This window comes from Hyla sarda, chromosome 4 (genome assembly GCF_029499605.1).
Source record: "Hyla sarda isolate aHylSar1 chromosome 4, aHylSar1.hap1, whole genome shotgun sequence".
In the NCBI taxonomy this organism is placed as follows: Eukaryota; Metazoa; Chordata; class Amphibia; order Anura; family Hylidae; genus Hyla; species Hyla sarda.
The window spans coordinates 61567375-61595131 of NC_079192.1; the positions used below are offsets into that span (position 1 = coordinate 61567375).

Sequence of the window (27757 nt, forward strand, 5' to 3'; positions counted from 1 at the left end):
CTAAACAAAAAAAGGAGGAAAAAAAGCAAATTGGACATAATGTTACACCAAAGTCCAAAAATGGTCTAAATTATTGGAACCCTTTCAAAATTGTGGATAAATAAGATTGTTTCAAGCTTGTGATGCTCCTTTAAACTCACCTGGGGCAAGTAACAGGTGTGGGCAATATAAAAATCACACATGAAAGCAGATAAAAAGGAGAGAAGTTCACTTAGTCTTTGCATTGTGGGTCACTAAACATGGACAACAGAAAGAGGAGAAGAGAACTGAGAAACAAATTTGTGGAAAAATATCAACAATCTCAAGGTTACATGTCCATCTCCAGAGATCTAGATTTGCCTTCGTCCACAGTGCGCAACATTATCAAGAAGTTTGCAACCCATGGCACTGTAGCTAAGCTCCCTAGGCGTGGATAGAAGAAAAAAATTGATGAAAGGTCAATTTCAGGATAGTCCGGATGGTAGATAAGCAGCCCCAAACAAGTTCCAAAGATATTCAAGATGTCCAGCAGGCTCAGGGAGCATCAGTGTTAGCGCAAACTATCTGTCAACATTTAAATGAAATGAAACGCTATGGCAGGAGACCCAGGAGGACCCCACTGCTGACACAGAGACATAAAAAAGCAAGACTACATTTTGCCAAAATGAACTTGAGTAAGCCAAAATCCTTTTGGGAAATCGTCTTGTGGACAGATGAGACCAAGATAGAGCTTTTTGGTAAAGCACATCATTCTACTGTTTACTGAAAACAGAATGAGGCCTACAAAGAAAAGAACACAGTACCTACAGTGAAATATGGTGGAGGTTCAATTATGTTTTGGGGTTGTTTTGCTGCCTCTGGCACTGGGTGCCTTGAATGTGTACAAGGCATCATGAAATCTGAGGATTACCAATGGATTTTGGGTCGCACTGTACAGCCCAGTGTCAGAAAGCTGGGTTTGCGTCCGAGATCTTGGGTCTTCCAGCAGGACAATGACTCTAAACATAAGTCAAAAAGCCCCCAGAAATGGATGGCAACAAAGCGCTGGAGAGTTCTGAAGTGGCAACAATGAGTCCAGATCTAAATCCCATTGAACACCTGTGGAGAGATCTTAAAATTACTGTTGGGAAAAGGCGCCTTCCAATAAGAGAGACCTGGAGCAGTTTGCAAAGGAAGAGTGGTCCAACATTCCGGCTGAGAGGTGTAAGAAGCTTATTGATGGTTATAGGAAGCCACTGATTTCAGTAATTTTTTCCAAAGGGTGTGCAGCCGAATGTTAGGTTAAGGGTGCCAATAATTTTGTCCAGCCCATTTTTGGAGTTTGGTGACATTATGTCCAATTTGTTTTTTTTCTCCCTTTTTTGGTTTAGTTCCAATACACATAAAGGGAATAAACATGTGTATAGCAAAACATGTGTTACCGCAATCCTTTTCTGTGAGAAATACTTCATTTTATTAAAATATTTCCGGGGTCCAACATTTACGGCCATGACTGCATCTATCTCATCTCTATATATCTCATATCTACCGTATATACTCGAGTATAAGCCGAGTTTTTCAGCACGATTTTTCGTGCTGAAAACACCCCCCTCGGCTTATACTCGAGTGAACTCCCCCACCCGCAGTGGTCTTCAACCTGCGGACTTCCAGAGGTTTCAAAACTACAACTCCCAGCAAGCCAGGGCAGCCATCGGCTGTCCGGGCTTGCTGGGAGTTGTAGTTTTGAAACCTCCGGAGGTCCGCAGGTTGAAGACCACTGCGGCCTTCAACATCATCCAGCCCCCTCTCACCCCCTTTAGTTCTGAGTACTCACCTCCGCTCGGCGCTGGTCCGGTCCTGCAGGGCTGTCCGGTAAGGAGGTGGTCCGGTGAGGAGGTGGTCCGGGCTGCTATCTTCACCGGGGAGGCCTCTTCTAAGCGCTTCGGGCCCGGCCTCAGAATAGTCACGTTGCCTTGACAACGACGCAGATGCGTCGTTGTCAAGGCAACGGCTCTATTCCGGGCCGGAAGCGCGGAGAAGAGGCGCCCCCGGTGAAGATAGCAGCCCGGACCACCTCCTCACCGGACCACCTCCTTACCGGACAGCCCTGCAGGACCGGACCAGCGCCGAGCGGAGGTGAGTACTCAGAACTAAAGGGGGTGAGAGGGGGCTGGATGATGTTGAAGGCCGCAGTGGTCTTCAACCTGCGGACCTCCGGAGGTTTCAAAACTACAACTCCCAGCAAGCCCGGACAGCCGATGGCTGCCCGGGCTTGCTGGGAGTTGTAGTTTTGAAACCTCTGGAGGTCCGCATGTTGAAGGCCGCAGTGGTCTTCAACCTGCGGACCTCCGGAGGTTTCAAAACTACAACTCCCAGCAAGCCCGGACAGCCGATGGCTGCCCGGGCTTGCTGGGAGTTGTAGTTTTGAAACCTCTGGAGGTCCGCAGGTTGAAGACCACTGAGGGCGAATGATGAGAAGAGGATGATGAAGGGGGGGGGGTGTGGGGATGATGAAGGGGGGTGGGGATGATGAAGGGGGGGGGGGTGTGGGATGATTACAAGGGGATGATGAAGGGGGGATGTGTGGGATGATAAGGGGATGTGTGGGATGATGACAAGGGGATGATGAAGGGGGGATGTGTGGGATGATAAGGGGATGTGTGGGATGATGACAAGGGGATGATGAAGGGGGGATGTGTGGGATGATGACAAGGGGATGATGAAGGGGGGATGTGTGGGATAAGGGGATGTGTGGGATGATGACAAGGGGATGATGAAGGGGGGATGTGTGGGATAAGGGGATGTGTGGGATGATGACAAGGGGATGATGAAGGGGGGATGTGTGGGATGATGAAGGGGGGATGTGTGGGATGATAAGGGGATGTGTGGGATGATGACAAGGGGATGTGTGGGATGATGACAAGGGGATGATGATGAGGATGTTAATGACGGGTCTGGATGATGACAGGGGGGGATGAGGTATTTCCCACCCTAGGCTTATACTCGAGTCAATAACTTTTCCTGGGATTTTGGGTTGAAATTAGGGGTCTCGGCTTATACTCGGGTCGGCTTATACTCGAGTATATACGGTATCTATCTATCTAACAGAAAAAAAGTCTCGTCCACAGCACCAAAGTTCATGAAAAAAAATAGGTGTTTATTCCATATAAGGTGTCAATACAGCAGCGACGTTTCAGTCAGCTCAACCTGACCTTTCTCAGGTTGAGCTGACTGAAACGTCGCTGCTGTATTGACACCTTATATGGAATAAACACCTATTTTTTTCATGAACTTTGGTGCTGTGGACGAGACTTTTTTTCTGTTTGAAAGATGATCCCCTGACCAAGGATCCAGAAGCTGCATGCACCTCCCTACGACACTTTTCCTTTCAGTGGTTGTGCTGTTCTTTTTCTACTGCTATCTATCTCATATCTATCTATCTCATATCCATCTATCTCATATCTATCTGTATCTATCTATCTATCTCATATCTATCTATCTATCTATCTCATATCTATCTATCTATCTATCTATCTCATATCTATCTATCTATCTCATATCTATCTATCTATCTCATATCTATCTATATCTATCTATCTATCTCATATCTATCTATATCTATCTAACTCATATCTATCTAATATCTATCTATCTCATATCTATCTATCTAACTCATATCTATCTATCTATCTCATATCTATCTATCTATCTCATATCTATCTATCTCATATCTATCTAACTATCTATTACGGGAGTGGAGGGGGGCTGACTGGTGACACTCATTCCACATGTCCATGTGGGGAAGGCCGCTACTGCCCTCCACCCCAACCATGGGTACCCGTTGAAACCGCACTCAAGCATAGCCGTATGCCCACAGGTTGTCCCACAGTTAAAATGGCTGTCAGAGACTCTGTATATGGATCTGCGCAGGCGCGGGCCTGCCAGAAAACCTGTAACCATGGCGCCGCTGATGCCGGCAGGTGATTGGCCCCGACCGAGAGCGAGTCATCTATGCGCATGCGCAGTGACTCCCCGGCCCGAACGCACGCCACCGGAGTCTCACAGCGGCGTCTGACGCCACACCGTATGCTGCAGACATCGGGATACAGTATGTATGCTCCGCCCATCACTACATTGCGATATACCTACTCTTAAACTCACATATCTATGTCACTATGAGTTAGCACTTATATACGTTCACGACACTGCTGAGATGTATGTAACAACAGTGTTTTTGCATCTATTGTGTATGTACGGACTTGTATTCACTGTAAACGGATTATACCCTTACAACTATGTAAATATTGTGGACACTATTGTGATTGGCCGATACCGCTACTGAGTCACTATTGTTGATACCACTGTGATTGGTTGATACCACCATTGAGTCACTATTTAACTTCCTGTTTGTATCACATGCCTCATGCTTGAGAAAGGCTGTAATTGGACGGCCGAAACGTCGCAAGACTTTGGGTGAATAAACTTCACATTTGTTTTTCACTACAACGGTGTGCTGCTGGAGTTTCTTTATTTTAGATATCTACTTTAAGTCTCCGGACCAGAGCCTATACCAGCTGGCACCCGGCACCTGAGCAACTTCTAGTTGTGCTGCTTCTCCCACATCTTCAGTATCTATCTATTATCTATCTATCTATCTATTATCTATCTATTATCTATCTATCTATCTATCTATCATCTATCTATTTATCATCTCATATCTATCTATCTATTATCTATCTATCTATCTATCTATCTATCTATCTATCTATCTATTATCTATCTATTATCTATCTATCTATCTATCTATCTATCTATCATCTATCTATTTATCATATCATATCTATCTATCTATTATCTATCTATTATCTATCTATCTATCTATCTATCTATCTATTATCTATCTATCATCTATCTATTTATCATCTCATATCTATCTAGCCATGGGTTCTAGGCAAGCACAATATGACATCAAGAATAATTCCTAGAGGTCTATATTGAAGAACTATAGGGACAGATTCCGCAGATTTCCCGCTCACATGATACAATAGCAGGGCAGAGTCCTCCATAGACTTATAATCACTCATGTATTTGCTTGTTGATCAATGTCTGCTAGTTGGGCGGCCATAAATTTCAGTGTAGTACATATGTAATACAATTCTGGCCAGTCACATTAAGGCGCCATATGATCTGTGTCCATATTATGCATAGAACTGACTTGAGGAATGCAACCATTCAGAAAAGTTATTTAACCCCTTAAGGACTCAGGGTTTTTCCGTTTTTGCACTTTCGTTTTTTCCTCCTTACCTTTTAAAAATCATAACCCTTTCAATTTCCCACCTAAAAATCCATATTATGGCTTATTTTTTGCCAATTCTACTTTGCAGTGACATTAGTCATTTTACCCAAAAATGCACGGCGAAACGGGAAAAAAAATCATTGTGCGACAAAATCGAAGAAAAAACGCCATTTTGTAACTTTTGGGGGCTTCCGTTTCTACGCAGTGCATATTTCGGTAAAAATGACACCTTATCATTATTCTGTAGGTCCATACGGTTAAAATGATACCCTACTTATATAGGTTTGATTTTGTTGCACTTCTGGAAAAAATCATAACTACATGCAGGAAAATTTATACGTTTAAAAATGTCATCTTCTGACCCCTTTAACTTTTTTATTTTTCCACGTACAGGGCGGTATGAGGACTCATTTTTTGCGCCGTGATCTGAAGTTTTTATCGATATGATTTTTGTTTTGATCAGACTTTTTGATCACTTTTTATAAATTTTTTAATGGTATAAAAAGTGACCAAAATACGCTTTTTTGGACTTTGGAATTTTTTTGCGCGTACGCCATTGACCGTGCGGTTTAGTTAATGATATATTTTTATAGTTCGGACATTTATGCACGCGGCGATACCACATATGTTTATTTTTATTTTTTTTACACTGTTTTATTTTTTTTATGGGAAAAGGGGGTGATTCAAACTTTTATTAGGGAAGGGGTTAAATGACCTTTATTAACACTTTAAAAAACATTTTTTTTGCAGTGTTATAGGTCCCATAGGGACCTATAACACTGCACACACTGATCTCTCATCCTGATCACAGGCGTGTATTAACACGCCTGTGATCAGTGTTATCGGCGCTTGACTGCTCCTGCCTGGATCTCAGGCACGGAGGAGTCATTCGCCGATCGGACACCGAGGAGGCAGGTAAGGGCCCTCCCGGTGTCCTGTCAGCTGTTCGGGGAAATTTCACCGTGGCGGTCTCGAACAGCCCGACTGAGCAGCCGGGTCACTTTCACTTTCACTTTAGAAGCGGCGGTCAGCTTTGACCGCCGCTTCTAAAGGGTTAATACCGCACATCGCCGCGATTGGCAATGTGTGGTATTAGCCGCGGGTCCCGGCCGTTGATGAGCGCCGGGACTGACGCGATATGATGCGGGATCGCGGCGCGATCCCGCTTCATATCGCGGGAGCCGGCACAGGACGTAAATATACGTCCTGGGTCGTTAAGGGGTTAAAAAAGTGAGAGTGAGTGAGCATTGATCCAAGATGTTTCTTGTCCTCAATGAGTGGCTTAAAGGGGTCTCCACTGGCCAGTGTTCCGGCTGCATTAGTAACATTTAGTTCCGAAGCTGTGCGCGTGCTGCCAGGGTCAACCACACCCCCTTGTGACATCAGGCCACGCCCTCTCAATACAAGTCTATGGGAGGTGCGTGGCGGCTGAAGCTGCTTGCAGAACTGGAGCACCGATCACACAGGCAGAAGGCAGGTAAGAGACCTCTGTCTGTCTGCACAGCTGATTTGCACCCTGCAATTTCTTTGTGGTGGCCCCAATCAGCCCACAGAGCTAACTGGGATAAGTTTATTCTCATTTTAGATGCTGCAATCAGCTTTGATCGTGGCATCTAAAGGGTTAATGCCGGACATCAGCATTAGCCGTGGGTCCCAGCTGCTGATAGCAACCAGGACCCACTGGGTAAGAAGCGGCGTACAGGTATGCCAGATATCCTTAACCCCTTGGGGACGGAGCCCATTATAACCCTAAGGACGGGAGCATTTTTTGCAAATCTTGACCTCTATCACTTTAAGCATTAATAACTCTGGAATGCTTTTACTTATAAATTTGATTCCGAGATTGTTTTTTCGTGACATATTCTACTTTATGTTAGTGGTAAATTTACGTTGATCATTAACTTGCATCATTTCTTGGTGAAAAATTCCCAAATTTCAGGAAAAATTCCCAAATTTAGCATTTTTCAAAATTTTAAGCTCTCTGCTTGTAAGGAAAAGAGACATGTCAAATAAATTACATATTGATTCACATATACAATATGCCTACTTTATGTTTGCATCATACAGTTGACATGTTTTTACTTTTTGAAGACATAAGAGGGCTTCAAAGTACTGTATAGCAGCAATTTTCCAATTTTTCCAGAAAATTTCAAAATCTGAATTTTTAAGTTTAGAAGTGAATTTGAGGGGTCTTTATGGTGGAAATCCCCTATAATGGACCCCATTATGAAAATTGTACCCCTCAAAGTATTCAAAATGACATTCAAAAAGTTTGTTAACCCTTTAGGTGTTTAACAGGAATAGCAGCAAAATGGAGGAGAAAAATCAAAATCTCAATTTTTTTACACTAAAATGTAATTGTAGACCCATTTTTTTCTTATAGTAGCCCCATTTTTTCATTTTTACAAGGGGTAAAAGGTAAAAAGGCCCCCCAAAACTTGTAAATAATTTTCTTTCAAGTAAGGAAATGCCTCATATGTGGATGTAAAGTGCTCTGTGGATGCACTAGAGGGCTCAGAAGGAAGGAAGCGACAACGGCATTTTGGAGAGCGAATTTTGCTGAAATGGTTTTTGGGGGGCATGTCTCATTTAAGAAACCCCTATAGTGCCAGAACAGTAACAAAAAACCCACATGGCATACAATTTTGGAAACTACACCCCTCAAGGAACGTAAGAAGGGGTACTGTGAGCCTTAACACCCCACAGGTGATTGACAAACTTTCGTTAAATTGGGACGTAAAAATTAAAAAAAGTATTTTTTTAAATAAAATGCTGGTGTTACCCCAAATTTTTCATTTTCACAAGGGGTAATAGGAGAAACAGCCCCCAAAAACTTGTAACTCCATTTCTTCTGAGCATGGAAATACCCCATAAGTGCTCTGAGGGTAAAATAACAATGCTCAGAAGAGAAGGAGCGCCACTGGGCTTTTGGAGAGAGAATTTGGTTGGAATGGAGGTCGGGGGCCATGTGTTTACAAAGCCCCCCTGGTGCAAAAACATAGGACCCTCCCCCCCCCCCACATGTGACCCCATTTTGGAAACTACACCCCTCACAGAATTGAATAAGGGGTGCAGTGAGCATTTACACCCCACTGGCATTTGACAGATCTTTGGAACAGTGGGCTGTGCAAATGAAAAATAAAATTTTTAATTTTTACAGATGACTGTTCTAAATATCTGTCAGACACCTGTGGGGCGTAAATGCTCACTGCATCCCTTATTAAATTCCTTGAGGGGTGTTGTTTCCAAAATGGGGTCACATGTGGGGGGGGGGGCATTGTTCTTGCACAATGGGGGCTTTGTAAACACACGTGGCCTTCAATTCCAGACACGTTCTCTCTCATAAAGCCCAATGGCGCTCCTCTTCTTAGCCTTGTAGTTCGCCTGCAGAGCACTTTACATCCACATATGGGGTATTTATATACTCAGAAGAAATGGGGTTACAAATTTTGGGGGGCATTTTTCCTATTACCCCTTGTGAAAATGAAAAATGTGGGGTAACACCAGCATTTCAGGGGGAAAAAAACACATTTTTAATTTTCATGTCCAACTTTACTGAAAATTCATCAAACACCTGTGGGTTGTTAAGGCTCACCATACCCCTTGTTACTCTCTGTGAGGGGTGTAGTTTCCAAAATGGGGTCACATGTGGGTGTTTTTTTATTGTGTTTATGTCAGAACCGCTGTAACGATCAGCCACCGGTGCAAATCACCAATTTAGGCCTCAAATGTACATGGCGCTCTCTCACTCCTGAGACATGTAGTTCGTCCGCAGAGCATTTTACGTCCACATATGGGTTATCTCCATACTCGGAAGAAATTGCGTAAGAAATGTTGGGGGTCTTTTTCTCCTTTTACCTCTTGTGAAAATGAAAAGTATGGGGCAACACCAGCATGTTAGTGTAAAAGAATTTTTTTTTTTTTACACCAACATGCTGGTGTAGCCCCCAACTTTACCTTTTCATAAGGGGTAAATGGAGAAAAAGCCTCCCAAAATGTGTAAAGCAATTTCTCCTGAGTACGGAAATACCCCATATGTGGCCCTAAACTGTTGAAATATGACAGGGCTCTGAAGTGAGAGAGCGCCATGCACATTTGAGGCCTAGATGAAGAATTTGCAATAGGGGCGGACACGGTTACAAGGATGGTGCTTGTCCCCATCAAAACCCTACAGCAGTGTTTCCCAAACAGGGTGTCTCCAGCTTTTGCAAGACTCCCAGTCAATGGCTGTCCGGCAGGAAACAGTGCCGTATGAGACGTTTTTCATTTTTATTGGGGGGGGGGGAACGTGTAAGGGGGAGTATATGTAGTGTTTTACTTTTTATTATTTGTTAGTGTAGTGTTTTTAGGGTACATTCACACGGGCGGGGGTTCACAGTGAGTTTTCCGCTGGGAGTTTGAGCTGCAGCGGAAAATTTGCCGCAGCTCAAACTTGTAGAAGGAAACCCACTGTAAACACACCCGTGTGAATGTACCCTGTACCCTGTACATTCACAATGGGGGGGGGGGGCACCTACATGCTGGGGGTTGTAGTTTTGCAACAGCTGGGGGCACACGGGTTGGAATCACTGAGTTAGGAAACAGACTCTAGCTCAGTGTTTCCCAACCAGGGTGCCTCCACCTGTTGCAGAACTACAACTCCCAGCATGCCCAGACAGCAGGGATGCTGAGCGTGTAGTTCTGCAATATCGGGCCCTTCAGATGTTGCAGAACTACAACTCCCAGGATGTCTGGACAGTCTGGGAATACTAGGAGTTGTAGTTATGCAAAAACTGAGGAAGACCAGTTTGGAGACCGCTAAGTAGAGGTCTCCAAACTGTAGCCCTCCAGATGTTGCAAAACTACAACTCCAAGCATGCCCAGACATCCTGGGAGTTGTAGTTCTGCATCATCTGAAGGGCCAGATATTACAGAACTACACGCACAACATCCTTGACTGTCTGGGCATGCTGGGAATTGTAGTTTTGCAACATCTGGAGGGCTACAGTTTGGAGACCACCGTATAGTGGTCTCCAAACTGTGCCACTTCAGATGTTGCAAACTTACAACTCCCAGCATGCCCAGACAGTCAGTGCATGCTGAAAGTTGTAGGTTTGCAACATCTGGAGGACTACAGTTTAGAGACCACTACACATTGGTCTCCAAACTGTGGCCCTCCAGATGTTGCAAAACTACAATTTCCAGCATGCCCAGACAGCCATATTTATGTGAAGGACATCCCAATTCCAAATAACAAGCAATTAATGCACAAAACTAAATAAATGACATAGTATACATAAAAAAGTGCATAAATAATATATATATATATATATATATATATATATATATATATATAGTATACATATATACAGTGAGGTGTATCTTTACAAACATGTATCTCCAATAAGTGGTGTATACAATATCACCATACAGTACATAGTGATAATTAATGTGATTACACGTCAAATGATCAAATCCCCCTCCCCCTCATTAGTTTTTAACTCTTCACCTGTACGTGTAATCACATTAATTATTACTAAGCACACACTATAGACTGGACTTGCTTTGTCCTTAGGCTTTTCACTATGATTAATGGCGTGAATACACTTTAAGAAATCAGTCAAGTGATCTTATGCAAATATTGACAGATACTTGATCACCACTAATATAAGATGTTTGTTAAACATCAGTTAACATTAAGATAATTTTCTAAAAAAAATTAAAGGGGTTATCCAGGAAAAAACTTTTTTTTAATATATCAACTGGCTCCAGAAAGTTAAAAAAAAATTGTAAATTACTTCTATTAAAAAATGTTAATCCTTTCAGTACTTATGAGCTTCTGAAGTTAAAGTTTTTCTTTTCTGTCTAAGTCCTCTCTGATGACATGTGTCTCGGGAACCGCCCAGTTTAGAAGAGGTTTGCTATGGGGATTTGCTTCTAAATTGGTCGGTTCAGGTGTTGTCAGAGAGCACTTAGACAGAAAAGAACAACCTTAACTTCAGAAGCTCATAAGTACTGAAAGGATTAAGATTTTTTTTATAGAAGTAATTTACAAATCTGTTTAACTTTCTGGAGCCAGTTGATATATAAAAAAGGTTTTTTCCTGGATAATCCCTTTAAGGCATCATGAGGATGTTTATTATACACTGCTCAAAAAAATAAAGAGAGCAAACACTAAGATAACACATCCTAGATCTGAATGAATGAACTAATCGTATGAAATACTTTTGTCTTTACATAGTTGAATGTGCTGACAACAAAATCACACAACAATTATCAATGGAAATCAAATTTATCAACCCATGGATGTCTGGATATGGAGTCACACTCAAAATCAAAGTGGAAAACCACACTACAGGCTGATCCAACTTTATGTAATGTCCTTAAAACAAGTCAACATGAGGCTCAGTAGTGTGTGTGGCCTCCACGTGCCCGTATGACCTCCCTACAATGCCTGGGCATGCTCCTGATGAGGTGGAGGATGGTCTCCTGAGGGATGTCCTCCCAGACCTGGACTAAAGCATCTGCCAACTCCTGGACAGTCTGTGGTGGATGGAGCGAGACATAATGTCCCAGATGTGCTCAATCGGATTCAGGTCTGGGGAACGGGCGGGCCAGTCCATAGCATCAATGCCTTCCTCTTGCAGGAACTGCTGACACACTCCAGCCACATGTGGTCTAGCATTGTCTTGCATTAGGAGGAACCCAGGGCCAATCGCACCAGCATATGGTCTCCCAAGGGGTCTGAGGATCTCATCTCAGTACCTAATGGCAGTCAGGCTACCTCTGGCAAGCACATGGAGGGCTGTGCGGCTCCCCAAAGAAATGCCACCCCCCACCATTACTGACCCACTGCCAAACCAGTCATGCTGGAGGATATTGCAGGCAGCAGAACATTCTCCACAGCGTCTCCAGACTCTGTCACGTCTCTCACATGTGCTCAATGTGAACCTGCTTTAATCTGTGAAGTGCACAGGGTGCCAGTGGTGAATTTGCCAATCTTGGTGTTCTCTGGCACATGCCAAACGTCCTGCACGATGTTGGGCTGTAGCACAACCCCCACCTGTGGACGTCGGGCCCTCATACCACCCTCATGGAGTCTATTTCTGACCGTTTGAGTGGACACATGCTCATTTGTGGCCTGCTGGAGGTCATTTTACAGGGCTCTGGCAGTGCTCCTCCTTGCACAAAGGCAGAGGTAGCGTTCCTGCTGCTGGATTGTGGCCCTCCTACGGCCTCTTCCTCGTCTCCTGGTAGCGCCTCCATGCTCTGTGCACTATGCTGACAGACACAGCAAACCTTCTTGCCACAGCTCGCATTGATGTGCCATCCTGGATGATCTGCACTACCTGAGCCACTTGTGTGGGTTGTAGACTCCGTCTCATGCTACCACTAGAGTGAAAGCACCGCCAGCATTCATAAGTGACCAAAACATCAGCCAGGAAGCATAGGAACTGAGAAGTGGTCACCACCTGCAGAACCACTCCTTTATTGGGAGTATCTTGCTAATTGCCTATAATTTCCACCTGTTGTCTGTTCCATTTACATAACAGCATGTGAAATTGATTGTCAATCAGTGTTGCTTCCTGAGTGGACAGTGTGATTTCACAGAAGTGTCATTGACTTGGAGTTACATTGTGTTGTTTAAGTGTTCCCTTTATTTTTTTGAGCAGTGTAGAATAGAGGACATTGCAGTGGTGCGGATGTGTTGCTTAGTGTTTACAGACCTCTGTGGTTGTTTAATAGAGTATTACAATATAAAGACACTAACATGCATAGATCTATTTATCTCCTACTCTATCAATCTCATATGTATCTATTTATCTCTATCTATGCATATATCTATCTATCTCATATCTATCTATCTGTCTATCTCATATCTATCTATCTGTCTATCTCATATCTATCTCATATCTATCTATCTATCTATCTATCTATCTCATATCTATATATCTCATATCTATCTATCTCATATCTATCTATGTCATATCTATCTATGTCATATCTATCTATCTCATATCTATCTATCTATCTATCTCATATCTATATATCTCATATCTATCTATCTCATATCTATCTATGTCATATCTATCTATGTCATATCTATCTATCTCATATCTATCTGTCTGTCTATCTATCTATCTATCTGTCTGTCTATCTGTCTTCTCTTGTTCTTCAGCCACTCCCGCTCCCGTCCTCGTCTTGTTCTCAGCATGCACACATCCTTCTCTCTCCGTCCCTCTCTGAACTTGCTGCAGTGTTGAATATAAGCCAGAGCTCCTGCAGCATGCTCTGGACCCCCCCCCTGAAGGACAGCCCTCTTCTGGGCTTTATTCTTCCCCCTACAATGTCTGCTTTCACCCCTATTGCATTATCTGGGATGATGTGCTGACTAAACCTCTAGAGATCTTATTTCTTTCCTGCAGAATGTTCCATAGGAGAATTGGACACTACAGCTGGTTTTATGTAGGTAAAATTCTCTATACATCTGCAGGTTCAGCCGGGAAACAAGATCTGCTGCATATGTTTATACAGTCAGTTCAGACAATGCTCCAAATGTACCCCAAATGGGCAAAAACTAATAATACCAGTCAGATATGACATTAATCAAATACTGCAGAGTAGGTTATTAGACTTTCCATTTTGAAAAAGTATACCTTTTTTTTTTTAATAACTATCTATATAGCTCATATCTATCTATCTATTTCTTATCTATCTAATATCTATCAATCTCATATCTATCAATCTATCTAATACCTATCTATCTCATATCTATCTAATATCTATCTATCTATCTATCATATCTATTTCATATCTATCTATCTATCATATCTATTTCATATCTATCTATCTCATATCTATCATATCTATTTCATATCTATCTAATATCTATCTATCTCATATCTATCAATCTATCTAATACCTATCTATCTCATATCTATCTATTTCATATCTATCTATCTCATATCTATCTATCTCTTATCTATCTATCTCTTATCTATCTATCTATCTCACATCTATCTATCTATCATATCTATCTATCTCATATCTATCTATCCATCTATCTCACATCTATCTATCTATCTCATATCTATCTATCTATCTCATATCTATCTATCTCATATATCTCATATCTATCTAACTCATATCTATCTTCTCTCTCTCTCTATAATCTATCTAATGTATTTCTATTTATCTATCGTTATCTTGTTTTCATATCTATCTATCTCATATGTATCCATCCGCAAAACTTTGTTATGTTACATTTCAAAGTCACAAGTCTTGTTATAATGATTATTATTATTTTGATGAACATTTTGTGCTAGCCATTGTAATGTCCATTTTTGTATTTTTCTGTTTTGGTGTCTCTTCAGATACCAGGTTTGTGCCTGAACAGTTTTCTGTGCTAGTCTTCCTTAGGTTGGAAGAGTTAATGCTCTCAGCCTATGACAGCTTGGGTGTGGTTTTAAAACCCGACCTCTGCTGGAACTCTGGGTTGGGTCATTAGTTCTATGTTTGTTTCCTATTCTGATATAGATTTTAGCCTGCTTGGTCCTTGTTATCTTAGTCTGTGTTCACACTGTTAGTCTTGTGCTTGTACCCGTGCTCAGTACTTAGAATTCCTGTTTAGAGTCCTGACCTGCATTCCTCCATGTTATGGAGTTTGGCTTTTGAAGTTTTTTCTGGAGTCTGTTCAGACTCATCCGGTTCTCAGTCTAGTGTTCCTTGTATTATATTTCTGTTTCCTTCTAGGCCAGTATCCTGATCACATGGTGGAGTGTGCCTGCTGGCTTGAAGTCTATTAGGAGTTAGTATTGATGTCCCTCCATGTTTGGAGTGGGGATTCTGAAGAGTTCATGATTTCTGATCTTTTGTGTTTCTAGTTCATGCATTGATCATAGTGTAAATGATTACTGTGTAGAGTGTACATTACCATTGGTCTTTAGTGTCCATTGTACATTAACATTGTACATTAACACTGATTTGTGTCCTCAGAACTTTTATCTGTTTTTGTAGAGTGTTCTGTGTCAAGTGTGAACAGTGTTCTATGTTTCCTGACCTGTTTGGTGTTTGACATTCAGTTCATCTGTTCATCCCCTGCATCTCCTGGTTTATACTTATTCCATATCTAGTCTTGTTCATTTTTTCTTATCTGCCATTTATCTTGATTCCGGTTTCTGATCTGTATGATAGTACGCTATATCCTGCCCTGTTTGTATATTTATATCCTGTCTGTTTTATCTGGTTGTTTGGTTGTTTTCCCGTTATGTTTCTGATCTGTCCACGACTATGTACAATATTATTTTTGTACCTTTACGCCCATTGCACTTTAGTGCAGGGGGGGACCGGCTCCAAGTTGTTGATTCGCCGTTTAGGGTGGATTGGCAAGTAGGCAGGGCGAGTGTTTCTAGGGACAGCTTAGGGCTCACTCTCCCTGTCCTCCCCTGGTCATGACAGCCATAAGGGGTTATATTGTAAATCCTAAACACATATATACATAACATTGCTGAACCGAGTATGGCATTTAAGACAACTCATGTTGGTAATATCACAATGTATAGTTGACTGTTCTAGGAAAACATCAGCTAGAAATTACATATGTGAAATAGTTAGAGGACAGATTTGCATGTGGATAAAGTGACAAACTCAGCTCTACTACATCTACAGATGTACCCACCAAAGGAGGAGCGGTTGCAGTTCCCTAAAAGTGAAAACTACGATTCTGATTAATACTGATGTCCCAGATCTTATTTTCTATTCCAGATTTAGAAAATTCCAGGGTTCTGCTATGGTCCCCATTGTGTACGCTGATTTAATATAGAGACACACTGACACTTTCTTTTCATGGGTTCCTTATGGCATGCTCCATTGGATGCTGTATTATGGAGGTATGGAGTGTAGGGGAGAATACAGAGCCTCGTGGGGTCACCATATACTGATACATGTAGTGCTGCTAATCCCATCACCACCATCCATGAATCACATTTCCCAACCTTTGTTTCCATCATCAGAATTCCTTCCTGTATACTACAGCTTCTCTGCTGGTTACTATTCACTGCTGTATTACATAATAAAACTGAGATAACCTATTCGAGTGGTCTCAAACTGTGGACCACCAGCTGTTACAAAACTACAACCCCCAGCATGCCCTAACAGCCTATGTAAGTCTATGAGACCATCTTGGTTACACAATGCATGTTTATGGGATCATCTTGTTCAAAACAATTTAAGTCTATGGAACCATCTCGGTCATACAGTGCAAGTCTATGGGATTATCTTGGTCTCACAATGTAAGTCTATGGGATTATCTTGGTCACACAATGTAAGTCTAAGGGACCTTCTTTGTCAGACAATGTAAATTTATGTCTTGGTCACTTGGACTCAATGTAAGTCTAGGATACTGCCTTGGTCACACAATGTAAGTTATAGGACTGTCTTGGTCATACATAGCAAGTCCATGGGACCGTCTTGGTCATACATAGCAAGTCCATGGGACAGTCTTGGTAACACAGTGTAAGTCTATGGGACCGTCTTGGTCAACCAGTGTAAGTCTGGGACCATCTTGGTCACACATTGTAAGCCTATGGAACCATCTAGGTCCCATAATGTAAGTCTATTTGACCGTCTTTGACACACAATGTAAGTCTACGGGACCGTCTTGGACAAACAAAGTAAGTCTACGGGACCATCTTGGTCACACGATGTAAGTGTACAGGACATTCTTGGTTACACAATATAAGCCTATGGGACCGTATTGGCCGCACAATGTAAGTCTACAGGATAATCTAGGTCAAACAATTTATGTTTATGGGACGGTCTTAGTCACATAATGTAAGTCTATGGGACTGTCTTGGTCACAAAATGTAAGTCTATGGGACTGTCTTGGTCACACATTTTAAGTCTATGGGACTGTCTTGATCATACAATAAAAGACTATGGGACTGTCTTGATCATACAATAAAAGACTATGGGACCCTCTTGGTCACACAATGTAGGTCTATGGGACTGTCTTGGTCACACAATGTAAGTCTATGGGACTGTCTTGATCACACAATAAAAGCCTATGAGACCATCTTGTTCACACAATGTAAGTCTATGGGTCCATCTTAGTTACACAATAGAGACTCGGGTCCTATTCTCGAGATCAAGGGGTTTCCCAGCAGTTGGACCACCCTGTGAATAGGGGATATCTTTGTGAATTGGGACCATTCCTTTAATCCTGGAGTGTTATATAGACAAAGTGATGTCTGTAGCAATGTACTAGCTCTAGAAATACTGCAGAATAGACTGCCTGGTGTACATGCTGCACACTGGTCATAATGCAGAAAACCAGACAGATTTTCTAGGTTTCTATTCACAGAACATCTGCTGTAAAATTCCTATTGTAATCAATGGGCAAAAAAGAGAAATACTCCCAGGATCAGACTACAAAGTAGAATAGAAACCAGTGCACAGTATTCTCCAACCAGTGTGCCTCCAGGTGTTGTAAAACTACAACTCCCAGCATGCCCGGACAGCCGTTGGCTGTCCGGGCATGCTGGGAGTTGTGGTTTTTCAACAGCTGGAGGCACACTAGTTGGGAAATACTGTTTTAGCACAATACTAAGGCCCTAAAGATAATGCAGAAGACACCACCATACATGAAGGTGACCTTGGAGACAATCACTTGTCACCTGGTCTATTTCTTATAGGTATATACCATCTATTAGATCGTGTTGATACATCTTTCGTGTACAGTGATGCGCCCACACTGCAGTGGATGCACACATGTTGTGTATACATAGAGAGTCACACCTTAGAAGTATCTTCCCTGGTGGGATTGAGGAACTCCATCCAATGCTTAGGAGCCACAACCATTGAGAAGAATAAACACATAGACATACGTATATTCCTTCAAAATTATAAAGGAAAATAAAAGTACATCCACACATAGCAGATATGCTGCAGCAGAAAATCTAAGGCATTTCAGCAGTGGTGTCAACAGCTGAAAATCGGCAGCAAATCAAGTGTATTTAGCAGAAGTTTTTTTTGTGCAGATTTAACCCAGCCCATTATTATCTATGGGGGCGGGATCAACTGACTCAACATATCTATCTATCTATCTCTCTCATATCTATCTATCTCATATCTATCTATCTATCTCTCATATCTATCTATCTCATATCTATCTATCTATCTATCTATCTCATATCTATCTATCTATCTCATATCTATCTATCTATCTCTCTCATATCTATCTATCTCATATCTATCTATCTATCTCTCATATCTATCTATCTCATATCTATCTATCTATCTATCTCATATCTATCTATCTATCTCATATCTATCTATCTCATATGTATCTATCTCATATGTATGTACCTATTGTATCTTATCTATCACTATCTCTCCCTATGTATCTATCTCATATCTATAATATACATTAAGCATCTATCTATCTTGTGCCTGTATGTGTACATCTTTCATCTCTTAGTTTTTCTATCACTATCTTTCACAATCTATATATATATATATATATATATATATATATATATATATGTATATATCTATCCACCATCAGTCTATCTCACATGTATGCATCTATTATCTCTTATCTATAAGTACCATTCTCTTCCTATATATCTATAATCATTCTATGTGATATCTATTATCTCTTATCTTATCTATTTATATATCTAATGTATACTTTATTTATATATCGAATTATGTATTATATAATGTATTATTATCTGTTATTATAACATTTGTATTATTATCATCTTATCTTTCCCTTTCTATTTACCTATCATCAGTCTATCCCTCCTTCTCTCTCCATCCATCTAGCTGCATGTTCACTCCTCACCCCCCCCCCCAGAGTTCCCCCATATATATAAATGACCTCTCCCCCCCACAAGGTGCGGCATCCCCCGCTGTGTGTGAACACCGGACACCTCCACAAGGTCCTGCGCTAAAGGACAAACTCCGCTACATCAGAAAAACCCCTCGCGTCCTGCAGGGGGAGCTGTGGCGACCCCAGCCTGTCAAAAGTGCCGCAGACCCTTAATGCACACAAAGGGTTAACAGCGGCTTTTCTAGACTAATATACTCGCCTTAATAGGTCCGGGATAGAGACGCGAGCTGTACTAATGATTCCGGGGGGAGCCGCCTGGATACTGTGCAGTGTGAACTGTCCGCCGTCCTTGGTGCTGGGTGATGAAGTGCGCTGTCCTGTGCGCATGCGCGCCCCTTCCGTCTCTCTCCCCCACCACCCCAGTCCTATAAGTAGGTGCGCCGTACAGAGTTGCGTCCAGCCGGCACCATGAGCTCCTACAGCTACGAGCAGTATTACAGCAGCGCCCCCTACAAGCGCAGGGTGGTGGAGAGCAGCCCCCGGGTGCACCTCCGGAGCAGCTATGCGTCCCCCAGCCGGAGCAGCTACTCCACCGTGCGCCGCTCCTATGGCTCCTCGTCCTCCGCCCTGATGTCCGGCTCCGCCAGCGCCTCCGTCGACCTGAACCAAGTGGCGGCGATCAGCAGCGACCTGAAGATCGTCCGCACCCAGGAGAAGGTGCAGCTGCAGGACCTCAACGACCGCTTCGCCAACTTCATCGAGCGGGTGCACGAGCTGGAGAAGCGCAACAAGGTGCTGGAGGCCGAGCTGATGCTGCTCCGCCAGAAGCACAGCGAGCCGTCCCGACTACGCGACCTGTACGAGCGCGAGGTGCGCGAGCTGCGCATGGCGCACGAGGACGCGGTGGGTGACAGGCAGAGCTTACGCGCCGAGCGGGAACGGCTGGAGGAGGCGCTGCGCGCTCTGCAGGGGCGGTACGAGGAGGAGGCGCTGAGCAGGGAGGACGCAGAGGCCAGGCTGCTGGAGATCAGGAAGGAGGCCGACATGACCTCCCTGGCCAGGGCCGAGCTGGAGAAGAGGATGGACAGCCTGCTGGACGAGATAGCCTTCCTGAAGAAGGTGCACGAGGAGGAGCTGGCCCAACTCCAGTCCCAGGTCCAGTATGCCCAAATCTCCCTGGAGGTGGACGTGGCCAAGCCGGACCTGAGCTCGGCCCTGCGCGACATCCGGGCCCAGTATGAGAAGCTGGCGGCCAAGAACATGCAGTCGGCCGAAGAGTGGTTCAAGTCCAGGTTCACCGTCCTGACGCAGAGCGCGGCGCGCAATACTGACGCTGTTCGTGTGGCCAAGGACGAGGTGTCGGAGAGTCGGCGGATGCTCAAAGCCAAGGCGCTCGAGATCGACGCCTGCAGGGGGGTGAATGAGGCACTGCAGAGGCAGATCCAGGAGCTGGAGGACAAGCAGAACCAGGAGATCGGAGGCATGCAGGTATTTGGGGGAGGGGGAGTTGCAGAGTCAAAAAGTTTTATAGAACTCAAGACTAGTGTTCCCCAACTTGTGACTCACCAGCTGTTTCAAAACTACAACTCTGACTAGATTATAGGAGGCTTAGGGTTAACTTTGCATTGGATGTTAGGAAACTATAGGAATAGCAGATCCACTATAGCAGTGGTCTTCAACCTGCGGACCTCAAGATGTTGCAAAACTACAACTCCCAGCATGCCCGGACAGCCAACGGCTGTCCGGGCATGCTGGGAGTTGTAGTTTTGCAACATCTGGAGGTCCGCAGGTTGAAGACCACTGCACTATAGGGTTAAATTCTGCATTGGATATAAGGAAAATTAGGATCCATTATATGGTTAAACTGGATTAACTATTAGTTACTGATAAGAAAAAGCAGATTCATGATATTTTTTTTATTAGATATTAGTAACCTATAAGGAAAGACAGATCCACAATAAGTTAAAAATGAGATCCACTATAGGGTTAAACTTTGCATTGCACATTAGTAACTGATAAGCAAAAGCAGAGCCACGATAGGGTTAAACTTGGCAATAGATATTCGTATCTTATAAAGGAAAGCAGAGCTACAATAGGGTTAAACTTTGCGTCATATGTTAGTAACTAATAAGAAAAACGCAGATCCACTATAGGGTTAAACTTTGCATTATATGTTACTAACTAATAAGAAAACGCAGATCCACTATAGGGTTAAACTTTGCACTGGATATTAGTAACTCGTCGGAAAAAGCAGATCCGCTATAGGGTTAAACTTTGCATTATATATCAGTAACTAATAGGAAAATGCAGAGCCATGATAGGGTTAAACATTGCATTAGATATTACTAGTGGAGGCGTTCAGCACCCTGGACAGTTCAGAACTGAATCAGAACCATGGACAGGTGAGAAGATCAGAGGGCAGAGGTATAATTAAAGGGGTACTCCAGTGGAAAACTTTTTTTTTTTTTTTTTTTTTTTTAATCAACTGGTGCCAGAAAGTTAAACAGATTTGTAAATTGCTTCTATTAAAAAAAAATCTTAATCCTTCCAGTACTTATTAGCTGCTGAATACTACAGAGGAAATTCTTTTTCTTTTTGGAACACAGAGCACTCTGCTGACATCATGACCACAGTGCTCTCTGCTGACCTCTCTGTCCAATTTTTTATTTTTTATTTTTTTATTTTATAGAAATCATTTACAAATCTGTTTAACTCTCTGGCACCAGTTGATTTAAAAAAAAAAAAAAAAAAAAATGCTTTCCACCAGAGTACCCCTTTAAGTCAGCATTTCATATTCATAGAATTTTCTATTCATTCTTGTCTTAAGAGTCCAGTGGGCACCTTAATAAGTTTGCAGACCTAATTAGTGACTGACAGCCCGTTTACGAGTATATAGAAAGCTAACTGCCAGTCGCTGCTGGGACCACCCACTTGTTAGGACCGCCCATTGGACTCCTAAGCCCAGAATGAGTAGAAAATCCAATGAATATAGTACAAGTTCTGCTGAATCTTTTCCCATAAAACCATATATCAATCTGCTCAGCTCCTCCTGCTCTATAACATGATGTCCATGCATAGGACTGCATGTTCAATGTGACTGGTTCCCTATAAAGCAGATTTAAGGACCCTTCCTCCTTTTGCTCAGAATTTGCTGTGTCATGTATATGCCACAGCCACCTATAACAGGGCACTTAACAGTATTATTGGTAATATTTATAAAAAAAAAAAAAAAAAAAAAATATATATATATATATATATATATATATATTATTTTATTTTTTATTTATATATATATATATATATATAATATATATTTTGTTGTTGTTTATTATATATATATATATAGTTGTTTATATATATATATATATATATTGTTGTTTATTATATATATATATATTATATATATATATATTGTTGTTTATTTTATATATATATATATATATATATATATATATATATATATATATAAAAATATATATATTGCTGTTGTTTATTATATATATATATATATATATATATATATATATATATACATTTGCAGGGCATGTGCCCCATTGGTGCTCAAAAAGACTCCTTACCTGTACCCAATCAAACAAAAATCTAGATTGATTGTAGAATGTAGAGGAAACTGTATTATAATTACAATATTATATTTACTAAATAGAAAGATATTTATTAATGGGTTCACTGTTTGCTTTTGTTCTCTACAGCAGTGTTTCCCAACCAGTGTGCCTGCAGCTGTTGCAAAACTACAACTCCCAGCATGCTGGGAATTGTTGTTTTGCAACAGCTGGAGGCACACTGGTTGGGAAACACTGCTGTAGAGCATGCTGGGAGTTGTAGTTTTGCAACAGCTGGAGGCTCAGTGGTTGGGAAACACTGCTGTAGAGCATGCTGGGATTTGTTGTTTTGCAACAGCTGGAGGCACACTGGTTGGGAAACACTGCTGTAGAGCATGCTGGGATTTGTTGTTTTGCAACAGCTGGAGGCACACTGGTGGGAAACACTGCTGTAGAGCCTTAGAGTATCATTACCGCAGCGAGTTCATGCCCTGTCTCTAGGGGGCACTGACATTTTTTTTTAAGTGCAACACAATGTATGATCATAGCTATAAAAAAATAATAATAATAAAAGACTTTTATCGGTTGGATTAAACTTTCTTAATTAATATTATCTAGTGATATAGCGTATAGGTTATATTATATTATTATTAAAGGGGTACTCCGAAGGGGAAACATTTTTTTTTTCAAATCAACAGGTGCCAGAAAGTTGCACAGATTAGTAAATTACTTCTATCTAAAAACTTAATCCTTCCAGTACTTATTAGCTGTTGTATGCTCCAGAGAAAGTTGTGTAGTTCTTTCCAGACTGACCACAGTGCTCGCTGCTGACACCTCTGTCCGTATTAGGAATTGTCCAGGGCAGGAGAGGTTCGCTATGGGGATTTGCTCCTGCTCAGTTCCTGACACGGACAGAGGTGTCAGCAGAGAGCACTGTGGTCAGACAGAAGAACTACACAACTTCTTCTGGAGCATACAGCAGCTGTTAAGTACTGGAAGGATTAAGATTTTTATACAGAAGTAATATACAAACTTTCTGGCACCAGTTGATTTTAAAACATTTTTTTCTCTCTCCGGAGTACTCCTTTAACACTATAGCTTATAGTGCTGCACGCATTTCAGCTACATACATACGGTCAATATCATAATAGCTCTTCTTTTATAATGTCTTCTCTTGCTCACAGGACGCCATTAACAAATTAGAGGATGAGTTACGGAATACGAAGAGCGAAATGGCGAGATACCTGAAAGAGTACCAGGACTTGTTGAATGTCAAGATGGCGCTGGACATAGAGATAGCTGCATACAGGTAATGGATATGGGGCTATGAACGGTCAGTTTATAACCAGATTTATAGATTTTTGCTATTACCGTATTTTTGGCTCCATAAGACACACCTAGGTTTTAGAGGAGGAGAACAAGAAAAACAATATTCTGAACCAAACGGGTACTAAAATATTTAGGACCCCCTTGTGGCCAGCAGGACCCCCCTTGTGGCCAGCAGGACCCCCCTTGTAAACAGCAGGACCCTCCTTGTAGCCAGCAGGACCCTTCTTGTGGCCAGCAGGACCCCCCTTGTGGCCAGCAGGACCCCCCTTGTAGCCACCAGGACCCCCTTGTGGCCACCAGGACCCCCCTTGTGGCCAGCAGGACCCCCCTTGTAGCCAGCAGGACCCTCCTTGTAGCCAGCAGGACCCCCTTGTAAACAGCAGGACCCTCCTTGTGGCCAGCAGGACCCCCTTGTAAACAGCAGGACCCCCTTTGTAGCTAGCAGGACCCCCTTGTAAACAGCAGGGCCCCCCTTGTGGCCAGCAGGACGCCCCTTGTGGCCAGCAGGACCCCCCTTGTGGCCAGCAGGACCCCCCTTGTAGTTGCTTACCAGTTCTCCTGTCTGCATAATGGAGTCTATGGAGGAGCATGTGACACACACACGTCACTCTGCTTCCTCCGTAGCGTTACGCTGGGCGCAGGGGAGTGACGTGTGTGTCACATGCTCCTCCATAAGACTCCATTATGCGGACAGGAGAACGGGACAGCGGCAGCGGCGTGAATAAGAGAACGGGGCAGCGGAGCACTTCACTTTTAAGACCCAGGAGCAGGTAAGCGTCATATGTTTATAATGTTATATTAATTAAATAGAAAGATATTTATTAATGGGTTCCCTGTTTGCTTTTGTTCTCTACAGTATTGTTTCTCAACCAGTGTGCCTGCAGCTTTTTGCAAAACTACAACTCCCAGCATGCCCGGACAGCCTTCGGCTGTCCGGGCATGCTGGGAGTTGTAGTTTTGCCACAGCTGAAGGCGCACTGGTTGCTATGGGGATTTGCTCCTGCTCCAGACAGTTCCTGACATGGACAGAGGTGTCAGCAGAGAGCACTGTGGTCAGAACTACACAATTATACCACCAACAAGATAATGGCCACAGTGAAGTAACCACAATTGGTTCACTTAACCAATTCTCACAATCAAAAAGAACCAATCGCGTAAAACCACAAAATGTATTAAACAGATATCAAAAAAGACGAACATTTAAAAATAGAGAGAACGTTAAAATATGGGCACATAGGTGAAAAAACAGAAGAATGGAGCTGGTGAGGGAGGTGCAGCAATACATGGAATACGGGACAAAGGCAAATGTAATGGAGATATCACTCTGAGTAATCAACCGCAGGATATGGCATGTAAAAAAAAGTACCACAAGTAGAGATGAGCGAACTTACAGTAAATTCGATTCGTCACGAACTTCTCAGCTCGGCGGTTGCTGACTTTTCCTGCATAAATTAGTTCAGCTTTCCGGTGCTCCGGTGGGCTGGAAAAGGTGGATACAGTCCTAAGAAAGAGTCTCCTAGGACTGTATCCACCTTTTCCAGCACACGGGAGCACCTGAAAGCTGAACTAATTTATGCAGGAAAAGTCAGCAACCGCCGAGCTGAGAAGTTCGTGACGAATCGAATTGACTGTAAGTTCGCTCATCTCTAACCACAAGCATAGACAGAGAGATGGTCAAAACATAAGATAAATCCTTTACAAATAAGGCTGGAAAAAGACAGAGAAACCAGCTAGGAAATAAGACACTGCCCACCATGCATGTTTCCACCTACCAGCTCACCCCAACGTGCGTTTCGCGTTTGTGCTTCGTCAGGGGGTGTGACCATCTCTCTGTCTATGCTTGTAGTACTTCTTTTTTTACATGCCATATCCTGCGGTTGATTACTCAGAGTGATATCACCATTACATTTGCCTTTGTCCCGTATTCCATGTATTGCTGTACCTCCCTCGCCAGCTCCATTCTTCTGTTTTTGTCACCTATGTACCCATATTTTAACGTTCTCTCTATTTTGAAATGTATGTCTTTTTTTATATCTGTTTAATAAAGAACTACACAACTTCCTGTGGAGCATACAGCAGCTGATAAGTACTGGAAGTTGTTGTGTCTGTTTTCGCAGAAAGTTACTGGAGGGAGAGGAGACCAGACTGAGCTTCTCCGGTGTCGGAGCCATCACCAGTGGTTACACACAAAGTGCTCCGATATTTGGCCGATCAGCCTACAGCCTGCAGAGCAGTTCATACCTCTCCACACGCTCCTTCCCCACCTACTATGCCAGCCATGTGCAAGAAGAACAACTGGATGTAGAAGAGACCATTGAGTCCTCCAGAGCAGAAGACGCCAAAGCGGCACCTCCAGAAGAAGAAGAAGAGGCTGCTGAGGAGGAAGAAGAGGCAGAAGGAGAGGGTAAGACTTGTTACTTCCTTAGGACTATAACTTTGCACGTTGAATTCCGGTAGAGGACTATCTCTTCATTTTATATATATATATTAGGTGAAGAAGAGGGAGAAGGTGAAGGAGAAGAAGAGGAGGATAAAGGAGAAGAGGAAGCTGAGGGAGAAGGTGAAGAAGAAGAGGAAGAAGAAGCTGCAGAGGAAAAACCCAAAGCTAAAAAATAGGTTAACACCCCTGCAGAACGAAACAGATGTCCCTGCTCTTCACCACCAATACACTTATTCCCCTTGTGGCACACAGACCAACCCCCAAACACCTCTATGGTTGTGTTACCTTTCATGTCTAGATTTGGACCCTTCCGCTTTACGCAGAGACCCAGCCCCACCCTGACCAGCCCCTCCCCCAGGTTGTGCATGGTAACTACAGGTGAGTCCAAAACCCAGAGCTTCCACTCATTTCGATACCTGTGCAGGAAGGTTTTCCAGCACAGTAGGTTTATTTTTTTAACATAGTCTTCTTTTTTAACCCATTAACTACCACACAACCAGCAGAAAATTCCATAGCAATACCTTCAATTCCACGACTTCCCTTTTAAATCAGAGCAAGCAATGCTTGTGTTTTTTTTTCCACAGTATGGTTTAAAGGAGAAATCCATTTTTTTGTTTTTGTTTTTTGGTTCTGTCTGATCACTATGTTGCACCTTATCCCCATCCACTAGGCACAGCCAACTGCAAGGCAATGGGGAGCTGCAGCTAAAGAATTTGTTGGCGGCTTTTGTGGATCTGTGTATTGTAAGCGCAATAAAGAGGCAAAACAGCATCCAATCAGCAAACTGAAAACGTGTCAGAGCTTGTGTATTTATTTCTCACGTTATTTAAGCCAGGGCTTTCTAACCTTGGTGCCGCGACACACTAGTGCAGTGTTTACCAATCGGGGTGCCTCCAGATGTTGCAAAACTACAACTCCCAGCATGCCTGGACAGCCAAAGGCTGTCCAGGCATGCTGGGAGTTATAGTTTTGCAACACCTGAAGGCACCCTGATTGGGAAACACTGCACTAGTGTGTGGGCAGCAATTCCCAGGTGTGCCGCGGGACCGTCTGTCCCTGTAGCAGCAGCCACCAATTCTCAATAATTCAAAGTGGCTTCCGTGCCAGCTGCCAGTTCAGGATCAGCATCACAGGCCACTTTAAATCAGTGAGCAGCAGTGGCTGATGAGTGATGCCCCTGATGTCGGGCCGGGGAACGAAGGGATGTAATTTCCAAGTGCCATGCAGAGGACGTCACTCATCACACCCACCAAGATACCGAGTTTGCACCTGAGCCTGGTGATTAATGCAATGACACGGGGGGGGGGGGGGGATGATGTGGTACGGGGGGTGATAAAGGACGGGGTTTGAAATGGCAAAGG

At 42.9% G+C, this 27757-nt stretch overlaps 1 protein-coding gene across 2 annotated transcripts; it reads left to right on the plus strand.

Moving 5' to 3' along the window:
• The first annotated feature begins 19347 nt into the window (after positions 1-19347).
• NEFL (neurofilament light chain) lies at positions 19348-27187 on the plus strand. 2 transcript variants are annotated; one of them, XR_008892256.1, is made up of 5 exons: positions 19348-20555; positions 23812-23936; positions 26074-26360; positions 26448-26774; positions 27067-27187. XR_008892256.1 is itself a non-coding variant. In XM_056571150.1 (4 exons), the coding sequence occupies exons 1-4, from the start codon at positions 19536-19538 to the stop codon at positions 26570-26572; spliced, it is 1557 nt and encodes a 518-aa protein (XP_056427125.1). In that variant the 5' UTR covers positions 19348-19535; the 3' UTR covers positions 26573-27187. The 2 variants fall into 2 exon arrangements, 1 of the variants encoding a protein (XP_056427125.1); XM_056571150.1 differs by having other exon boundaries at positions 26448-27187.
• The last annotated feature ends 570 nt before the right edge of the window (positions 27188-27757 follow it).